This window comes from Benincasa hispida, chromosome 11, assembly GCF_009727055.1.
Source record: "Benincasa hispida cultivar B227 chromosome 11, ASM972705v1, whole genome shotgun sequence".
Taxonomy (NCBI): domain Eukaryota; kingdom Viridiplantae; phylum Streptophyta; class Magnoliopsida; order Cucurbitales; family Cucurbitaceae; genus Benincasa; species Benincasa hispida.
Window position 1 is genome coordinate 78,658,552 of NC_052359.1, and position 11,282 is coordinate 78,669,833.

At 35.7% G+C, this 11,282-nt stretch overlaps 1 protein-coding gene across 1 annotated transcript in view; it reads left to right on the forward strand.

Annotated features, from left to right (window-relative positions):
* Positions 1–860: 860 nt before the first annotated feature.
* Positions 861–11,282, forward strand: part of LOC120090879 (serine carboxypeptidase-like 45) — a 26,001-nt gene continuing 15,579 nt past the window's right edge. Inside the window, exons 1-3 of the mRNA XM_039048578.1 lie at positions 861–1,080; positions 2,023–2,124; positions 2,234–2,329. Of these exons, the coding sequence (XP_038904506.1) occupies positions 861–1,080; positions 2,023–2,124; positions 2,234–2,329 (418 nt within the window). The remainder of the gene's footprint in view (positions 1,081–2,022; positions 2,125–2,233; positions 2,330–11,282) is intronic.

The window sequence follows — 11,282 nt, forward strand, 5'->3', positions numbered from 1 at the left end:
CAAACTAATAATTGTATCAATTAACACCCTAAACTTTCATAAATGTCTCGATTTAAACCCTCCATTATGTTTTATTTGGATACACTTGTGAAAATTCGTAAAGTTTATGGTTTAAATTGATATATTTATGATAGTTCAGGGTTTAAATTAATAAAATTATTAGTTTGGGTTTAAATTGATACAACTCTCAAAGTTCAGAGTAGAAATTGATGCTCAAAAAATTTTTAATTCTAGAATCTTAAATAATTCAGGTGACACAAACTCTTATGCCAATGTGAGTACTGCTCAATTGACATACATATGTATTAGCAACTAAGATGTCTATGGTTCAATTCTCCCGACTCTAATTGTATTAAAACAAATCGAACTCTTATATTATAAATAAAGGGAAATTAGTAGTGCAGGCCTTCAATTATAATTATATATCAGTCTAACCGTCCAAAGTATACAACAAGAAAGAAGAGAAATGAAGAAAACAAACAAACACAAACACATATAGCCTAATGCTTAATCACTCTCATACTATTTTTTTTTTATTTTCTCTCTTTTGCTTCCATTTGCTTAACAAGATAGTTTTATTATAATCAAACTCCATTTATACAAATAAAAAACGTGAAAAATCAAACGACCATCAAGTGGGACTTCAACGATTACGTAACATTCAAATTGTAAGGAGACGTGGATTATTCCTTATAAGCTCAAGTCAAAAGCGAAAAACAAAAATAAAAACCATTATCATTATATAAAAGTAGGGTTTGGTAAATACAAATAGATAAGGCAAGCAAATCAAAAAGAAAGAATTTGATGTTATTGAGGACAAAAAAATGCGTTGTACTAAGTGTAAGCCATGGATAATGTCAATGGTGGGAGGTCTTTTGTGGGCAATTTTGTGTCTAAGAGGAGAGTGTTCAAAAGAAAAGGATAGGATCGTGAGGCTGCCGGGGCAACCAAGTGTTAGCTTTCAACAATTTTCAGGTTATATTATCATTGATGATTATCAAAATAGAGCTCTTTTCTACTATTTTGTAGAGGCTCACACGGATCCTAGTTCCAAGCCTCTTCTTCTTTGGCTTGATGGAGGTAATCTTCCTTTTTTCGATTTTTACTTTTGCTACGATAATCTTAATTAGCTTTGAATTCACATCGTATATGTATCACGATAGTTTTGAAACAATCATCTTTCTCGATGTTAGGGTAGTGTACGATGATGGTTGTGTTGTAATGAGAGTTTAAAACTGTCATAAAAATACCTATCTTTATACATGTTTGATGACAGTTAGCTATGATGTTGGTTTATAACTAACATTAAATCTAGTGTCATCGTAAGTATATGACGACGGTTGCTATGATGTTAGTTTATACATTTATTCTCAACTTCCTCTCCCAACACTTTTCTTTTTTGTCTTCTTATCTTTAGTTTTGAGTTTTATTGTTTTCTCTATATTATTATTAAATTTGAATTTCTATGTCGATATAAATTCACTAATAAAGAAATTGAATTTTAAATTAAATTTCAATAAGAGCAACATGTTATTTTAAAAAGAAAAATAATGGGGTGAATCTCAAGCTACACACATTTGTGCAATCCACACTCAAGTACCTAATCACAAATAGTTACTATGTGGTAAACATTTTCTTGTTTTTAAAATATAATCTTGTTTTCCTAATTTTCTTTGTTATTGAATCTGTGAATGTGAATGCATGGAGATGGGTGTGCAACTAAGTTGCACCTAAGTTACTCTTTTTAATGTCTAAAAAACGAAGTACTCCTATTTCAAAAACTAGTATTTTTGTTAAAATCGATTTCCACTAGAAGATAACAAAACAAAGGAACACATTACTCGGTAGCTTCTTTAATAAGATTATTTCCAAAAGAAGTTTTAAGTTTTACTGACTTTTATATTTATATTAAAATTAAAATACATAGAATTGCAAATCAAATTTAAAAAATAATAACATATGTTTTTAAAACCTAATACCAGGTGAGTGGCTATTAAAAGTACGTGTTTTTGTATAAATTAGGTCCAGGGTGTTCATCCCTTGGTGTTGGAGCTTTTGTTGAGCATGGCCCTTTCAGACCAAAAGGAGATGTTTTGATTCATAATCACTTCAGCTGGAACAATGGTTTAATTTCTTCTTCATATAAATCTAATTTCATTTCTTTATTTGTTTTTCTCTTAATTTTATTTCTTAATTAATCCTAAATTAATAATTGGTTAATTAATTTTGACAGTGGCAAACATACTATATCTTGAATCTCCAGCTGGAGTTGGCTTCTCATTTTCTGAAAACACCACATTCTATACCACAGTTAATGATACTATTACAGGTTCATCTTCTTAATTAATTAATTAATTACTCTCATATTCATACATAATATGTTCATCCATTTTACTATTAATACAAACTATATGTGTAGAATTTATATTGTCTTTCTCCTATGTAATCACTTTTTCATTATTATAATAATTAGAATATTCATACAATAAATACAAACTTAATTACTCTTACAATATGTCTGGAATCTTTCAATAATGATATTAGCATATTAGATCAATAATAGGGTTGAATATAAGAAAATCAGCCCACTTATTTTCAAATATGACAAAATGTTACGGTCTATCAATGATAGACATAGGTAGACATCTGACATTTAATACGGATAGACACTAATAGATGTCTATTAGTGTCTATCATTTTCTATTATTAATAGATGATAACATTTTATTATATTTGAAAGTATTTTCAACGATTTTATCATTTAAAATAATTATTCTAAATAATAAGTTAAAGTATCTTGACAAGAAAAAAAAAACATTTGATTTTCATGCTTTTTCCTACTTTTCATAATTGTCTTAAAAAGTAGTTTTCAAAATTTAAAAATTTATAGAAGTATGAGCAATTGAGTATTGTTTTTCTAACAACTTGTAATTAATTTAGACTATTCTAGTTTTTTTCTAAAGTAATGTTTTAATAAAGTGTTTAACACATAACTAATAGGGGACCTACTCCTTTTGTGTATTGAGAGAGATGAGTGAGTACAAAAATTAAGGGTACGCTACTTGATTAATGAAATGAAAATAAAAATTTTAAAACAAGAAATTCAAAAAAAAATTATTATATGGTCTTAAATATGTGTGATCATGCCCGAAGAGTGGGTGTCACAAATCTCTTTCCACCAATCAAATAATATTTATAAATCACCAAACAAACTACTTATACTAACTAGTAGTACAAGCGGCAAGTTCGGGATCAAACCACAGGGAAGTGAGGAAGATTAGTTCCTCAAAACTCATTTTTAGTTAAAGTGGTAAAATGGGAGGTTTGGTGTGGATTGGATAAGTCGAAATGCATTGAAAATAAAGTGCAAGTAAAGTAAAGAATAGAAATGCAATTAAAGGAGACGTTCTAGCTTAGAGGGACGAATATTAGAATGACTCCGTGTATGTTGTTCATCAAATTATTCGAATTGCAATATTGTGGTTCTTCATTATGCCTAGCCCAATTGATTGGACATCCAATCAATGGTCCTAATTACCTAATTAATTAAACATGCTAGATGAATCAATACTAAACACATTTACATAACCACATTACGCTCTAGGGCTTACGCTATGATGAATATTTAGTTTCCATCGTCTAACCAAACACTTAATATAGTTTTCCCTAGGTCAATAGGAACAATACTATTCGTTATAAACAACAAATCGCAAGCCTATCTAACCTTTTGTTTTTTAGAAATCAACTTATAATTTTATGTCACATGTTACAAGCCAATCTCTTAAGCATTGAATCATAAAATCCCAAGTAGTTTGTCAGACAATCAAGAGAAAATATGATTACAAAGTGATTCAATTAGAAAGGAAACTCATAATCAAGACATAAAGATTATATTTAAATAAAACTCCAAAGGTTACATAGAGTTCAATCCAAAAGTCTCTAAACTAAAGAAAACACTAGAACTTACCTCCCATGGGATGAAGAAGACAAATTCGGGCTCTATCTCCACTAATTACGTGAGAGGAAGGAAGAAATTAGATAAAATTGCAAGTGAGAAAGATGAGAAGATGAAGAAATCAACTGGAGGCTGATTGGGGGTCAATCCTCTACCCTAAAAACAAAGAACTGCTCATATAGCAGTCATGGTGGTGTCGCAGTGCTAAGGCGCGCATGTGTCCGTCAAAGTATGTAGCACCGCAGCTTTGCACCAAAATCTGGTGTTCTGGAAAAAGCGTTGTGCATTGTTACCGTGACGTTGAGGGTTGTGCTTCTAAGGGTGTTTTCGTCATTTTGCCTCCTTTGAAGCCTAGATACTCTTTTTAGCTCCTAATTACTCTGAATTAATCCCGAACAATCTGTAATTGTTCATTCTACCTCTAGGTGCCCGAAACCTACAAAAACACTAAATAAACACATTAAAACATAGTAACAATCTAGAATTAAGAAGAGGAAGATAATACATTTTCGATGTTATCAAACACCCCCCAACTTAATTCTTGATCGTCCTCAAGCATGGTAGAATCACATATTCACACAAAAATATGCTTGCTCAATCACAAGGGTCGTTATTCTAGTCTCAACAGTCTCTTAAAATAATATTTGCAATCAAAGATGAAATTTGATTACGATTAATCAATAAAGCACGTTTAAAAATAATTCTAAACTTGTTCATGCATGGATGTCTCCAAAGCCCTACTAGTTAAGTCTATACAATCCAGAATGATTTTATAAGGCTCTCAGTTCATTTTTCCCCTACTTTGGCTCGAAGGCTTAAGAGTTAAGTTTCTTAGGCTCAACGATGCAATGACACATTTAAGGGAACCAAACTTTTATTCTATTTTTGTCTTTTTTTCATTTTCTTAATTTTACATAGAAGAGGAAACCTTATCTAGACACATCAACTTCATTTTGCCCTGCCCACATGGGTTATGTGAAAGACATCCAACTATGAGCAACTTCTCCTAACCAGGTGCCAAAGCTTACTCATTCCTCGGGGATACTTTAACTCAGAGGGAAACTACGAGTGTCATAACCGCCCTAGGTTAATTATAACCCTAAGAAACAGGATTAATCCCTTTAAAAAATAACATACAAACTTGCTTTTACTTTACAACATGTTTTGCCTTTTACAAATTTTCTTTTACTTTACAACATGCTTGGCTTCTACAATACAAAATAAGTGTTTGGCAAAAACTTAAACATGCATTATTAAATTGAGCTTTCAGTCACTTAACACCTATCACCTAGGTTTTTCGGGGTGACAACAAAAATATAAGTCCAATAATATAACTCTAATCATGCAAGACCTAATTTCGTTAGACAAAGGACTTAGGTGTGCATGAGAGATAAGAAAAAATTTTAAAATTGGATAAAGATCATAATCATGCTCTTCCAACATAATTTCATGTCGACCTAATCACAAAGAGGGTGCGTCATTAACTACTCATCATAATAAACAACGTAAAAGAGCAAACAAGCAATTCAAGCACATTAACATTGTCTGAGCACAACGCTCAAGGACCTCAAGCTATCACAACATTGAAGGACTATGAGGTCCGATGCAGAAGCATGGATCGTGTCCCAATTTCAATTTTACAGAGAATTAAAATTATAGATAACTAATTATTGTATATCACAGAAATTTTATAGTATGCTTTTGAATTAAATAGAAGCGAGATTAGGGTTTAGATTTACTTCTTACCTTTGAAAAACCAATTCTTCACGATAATTCTCCTTGATCTGATCATGAACTCTTAAAAAACGAACAAAATAAAAAACCACGGCAAAATCAAATCACTATTTGGTTGGATACCACCACCAGTGAGTAGGGGTTGATAATTACAAGAGTTATGGGTTCTGTGAATTTTGGATGAGAGAGGAAAAAATTTTCTGAGATGAGAATTTTCTGGGAGAATTACATTGGGAGAATCTCACACAGAGACCGTCTGTGAAAACTTCTGTGAAGAAGATGGACAATAACCGAATCACACAGAGCCCTCTAAAAACCCTATAAGTACATCTAACTTTTAAGTACCACTAATCCCTCTAATGAACAATAAATCATAGTCCAACTATGACCAAACCCCTATTCAACCAAGAAAGAGTGTGACGCCACATTGTTCAAGCCCTGAAATCAGCCCTTAAAGGAGCAATTTATCTACTTACCCCGACATCAAGGAATGAGTGAATGTCGTCTTGTATAGTTGTGTTCCAGCTCCCCAATCAGACGAATCCCCAAAATGGTAGACATATTGAGTCAGCGATCTGGCCACTCTCACCTATGCAAATCAAAGGACCGCCTTCATAGGCAGGAGTTCATAACTCACTCAAGATTCAGGTCATGTCACCTATGGTCATCCGGGTGAAATGTAAGTCTCTAATATTAATGACATTATATAATGATACTATATATTTTGTGGTCCAGTCTTATACAAACTCTTTTGTATAGAACACCCTCACTCACATGTCCGTATATGAATGATCAGGATCAGATCATTTGTAGAACTTTACAACAATTGTAACTTCTACAAAGTGGGTCGTATTCGTAGTGTTACCAGGATAAGGTACCCAACCTTATCCATCTACTATAGATCATTTAGGTTATCACTTAAACATGATCCATATGATAACCTTGGATATTAGTTTACTGGTTTTGTGGGTCAATGCTACTAAATGTCGAATAAACTACCTCATATTTTATTAAATAAATAAATTTTTTGTACTTTACAATTACAAACTATAGGACCCACGAGATTTAGGGCATCAACCCCAATAAACATACCCCACCCCCAACTTAAAATGATACATTGTCCCCAATGTATCTCTAATCTAAACTAAAAAATAAAAAGAGTTAAGGGATCAGAAAACCTCATCTGATGACGTTTACATGCACGGGATGGTGGTATGAGGACTTGCGCTTAAATTGATCTTCTTCTTTTTTTAGGGCAAAGAAAGAGAACCTACAAAAGAAAAAGAAGAAGCTAAGCTAGGAAAACAGTAAAGGAAAGTAGTAAAATTTTCCACCTGACTCCCTCTAGGATGGACAAATTTTTAACGTTGGTTGGTCGACATAACTTGTCACCTCTCATAGTATAAAGAAATTTTCATATTTCTCTAATCCCTTCTTAAATGAGTCAATATAGCCCGATAAGGCTATAAGGCTCTTCATCTTTTGAAGAGAACCAGACAAATCGAATTTATGATTTTTGGAATATGACAAAAAAGAATCGAAAGAATCAAATGACTCAAAAGAGTCGATATAAAGAAAAGACTCAACAGACTCTTGAAGACTAGGGGAGAAAAATTTTAAAAAAATATACAAAATACTAGGAGTTAGAATAAGGCGAGGTCTTTCGACCTCTAACTCTATCACCTGGATGTCATCGAGTTTAGGCTCTGGATCCTCCTTAGCCTCATAAATTGGCGAGCATAGAATGATGTCCTCATTATCACTGGAGAAGTAGCATTCCCTAAGAAACTTTGCCTCCGAGGTACAGGCGATGGGTTGCTCTGGTTGGCTATCCAATCTCTGCAGGGCATCAGTCAGCTGGGCAACATGGTCAGCCATGTTTTACAAATGAGCTTGAGTGTTCTGCTAAAACTGAATGGAGATGTTAGCAAGTTCAGAAATTAAGAACTCCAAAGTCATATCTTGGGGCGAATCTCGAGGAAGTGGTTCCTCCTCCTCCACCACGTCGACGTGGACTACCTCATGCCTGTGAGCATCTAGGAAGTCAAGGAAATGGTCTGACAACGAACCATCCAGCTTCCCAACTTGAAGGAAATCAAAACTAAGGTTTCCATGAGCAGCGGAACAAGACTATTCCAAATTACAATCATGAATGAACATATATTTATAGTCAACTTCAATACAAACAGTTATACAATTGAAATGCAGAAATTACAGAATGAACAATACAAATGCATAAAAAGATCAAACTCTACGCACAATGGTAGAAATGTCTCCACGCTCCGTTGCACACGAACGCTTGAACAACAGCAATCTCGAACGCTTAATCTACACGACTGCAACACTGCACGAACACAGCATGAACACTTCACTCTCGTCCTCAACAATCTCCTCGGCACGAACTCTTCGCACTCGTCCTTAATGATCGCCTCGGCCACAAACTCCTCAGTCACACGAACGACCTCCACAGCACCACAAATGGCCTCCAAAAAACCTCGACGATGTCGAGTTGAGACTGACACCACCAACAAGGCGACCTTGGTATTCTCGGTGTGAGAATTCAGAGGGTGAGCTCTGTTCGGACTTGGTATGAGGCAGACGAACGGAGGAAATAACGATCACCTACACGACTGGGCAAGTGGGAGATGGCGGAGACCTATCGTAAAGGTCGATGCCCAATCGTCTTGATAAAGCTATGCGATCGTATAGCAAAAGCTATATGGTCGTTTAGTCTATCGTTTAGCTCAGTCTATCACCTACAGACACTACACGATCGTTTACTTTGGGCCAGCGATCGTCTAGTAAAACTATGCGATCATTTAATAAATACACCTGCACGATCGTTTAGCTCGCACCTGCACGATCGTTTAGCTCGCCCAACCGTCGTTTAGTAAATCCGAATTTATTTGACGACTTCGTGAGTTTCTTTTGTGCGGAGAGAAAACTCAAAACTTTTTCAATCTTTTGTAAAACTTCTTTTTAAAAAATAGGAAAACCATTTTTCTTTTAAACTCACGGTTACCATGATTCAATAACCACCCACTACTTTGGTTATTTAAAAGAAAAAGAATTAATCATCCAATATTTAATATAATTATAAATATAAATGATAACCAACTTATTATACTATATTTATAACCTATTGTTTTAATATTTCATCTCATGAAACATATAAACCATATTTCTTTTTCTATTCTATGGTACTTAATGTAAATCTCATTTACATCAATCCTCCACTAGATGTATCTCATACATCAAATCGATTATATCATATATAATCAAAATGCCTATTGTCAATTTGAACATTTCAAATCAACTGAATCCATTAAGCTACCAAGGGGACCTCATGGACCTGTAGCTTGAAGCTCCAACGATACGTGAATAATTGACTAAACTCTTTAGTCACGGGATCCACCATTCGTTAACTACTAGGCACTCCACTAAAGACTGACAGTTGAACTCGCTTTACAACAGATATATTATGTGTCCATCTTAACCAATCGGCAGTGCGACAACCCTTCACAGATCGTTCGTAAGTACAGCTGGGCCAATAACCGTTATGCCCCTGAAGTTACATTTGTCTCCCTAAGTACCACCGATCCCTCTAATGAACATAAGTCATAGTCCTACTATGACTAAGTCTTTTCTTCCAAAGAGAAGTTGTGGCCACTATGTTCTAGTCCCGGAATCATCCCTTAAGGGAGCAATCTCTCTACTTATCCCTGTTTCGGAAAAGAAGTGAATTCCATCTTGTGGATTGAGTTCCCAGCTCTCAAATCAGACAAGTCCCCAAAAAGGTAGGCATGTTGAGTTGGCAATCTGGCCACTTTCACCCAGACTAATCAAATGACTGCCCTCAAAGGCAGAAGTTCCCAAAACACTCAGGATTGAGGTCGTGTCACTTATGGTCGTTTAGGTGAGATGTAAGTCTCTAGTACCTGGTAAAGCAAACTCCCTCCTTGGACGAGCACGGGGCTTAGTCATGTAGAACCGGGTACTATCTCGTTGAAAGGTTTTATACATCTGCCCTTTCTCAAGGCATTTCTTTAGACAAAGACTCCGTTTTTTCCTTTTTTCAGATGGTAAATATTTCTCAGAAGCTAGATTCACAGGCAAACCACACTGATTTACCACCAATAGTAAGGCAGATAATTTCTTTTATAAAAGGTTTGAAGACGCCCTATAAGGAGAGTGGGAGGAGGATGTTGATGTGCGCTTATATTTATCACTGTAGGAATTGGGTTCAAGCTTTCCCTAGCCCTTTCTCATCAATGGACTCATGACGTATACGAAGGAGTGCAGTTCGTTCGATAAATTCCTACCTCTCTATCTATCTCTGAAATGTTTGGATTTTTCAAAACTTCATGGATGGATTTTTTATTGGTGCTGAACTAACTATAGTGCAAAGCCTTATTTCTTTGGTTAATAAGATCCAAAAGGGTTCTCGATCCTAGGGGGCAGAAAAAAACTATAGGACCCAAGGCATCTTCTTACCACCCGGGAGTAGTTCCCTAAATCGATGAAAGCGCTTACTCGTCTACGATTAGGATTTCTCAATCTCGTCTATTATCAAAATGTTGAAAGTCTCTTATGTTTAGGAGTGGGATCTGCCCAAGAACGACCAGTCCCGTGGTGGTACGTAAGGCACAGACTCTGCGAATGTCCCGCGCCCCCCGCCCGCTCACGCTCCTTACCAACAACCCGGCGCTTCGCCGGAACACACCATAGGTTAGTCCAACAACATGTGGGCTCCTCGCCGCTGCACATTAGCAAAAAAAAGTGAGCCGGCTCAAATTCCTATCAACAAGTTAAAGGTATGGCTGAGTGGCTAAAGGCATTGGTTTGCTAAATCGACATATAAGAAGATTGTATCATGGGGTTGGAATTCCATTCTAACTAAGGATTCTTGTGGTTCTGGAGAATCCAGCTACAGGAGAACCAGGATCTAAATTAAAATTTTCCTTGCCATAATGATTCAATTCCTAGTAGTATCAATGATACAAGTCGGATCCTAGATGTAGAAATATAAGAAGGAAGATAGGGTTCCTCGAACAATGTGATATCTCACACCGGGTAAATCCTTAACCCTTCCTCTTCTTCCTAAGACTACAGAATGTTCTTGTAAATTATGGCCAATACCAGGTATATAAGCAGTGATAAATTTGGGGCTTCAAAGCTTTTTGTTTAGGGGTGCGCTGGTTTGGAACCCTATACAAGGGGCTTTTCCTTTCAAATGACAACAGCCCTCTTCCTGCTGCGCGAAGCAAAGCCGCATGGTGCTTCAGTGAAGAAAGCTCAATAAACACAGACGAACACGATGCAGACTCCAACTGGGCCTAGTGAGCAAACGAGCTTCGGAATTGGATCAAAGCCAAGAACCTAAAACGGATCAGACTAAGAAGAAAGGTAAGGTGTTCGCGATTTCGAAGAAGTAGCATGTGCTCCGTTCTAGGCTGGCGCTTTTCGTTCTGCTGGATTGAAAAATCATCCTTATTTCCTGGTCCACACCCGCACTCACAGTCAAAGACTCCTGCTCACTAATCTTCGAATTGCCGGCTCACAAACAAAGCATTTACCTCGGGCTCAGAACTGT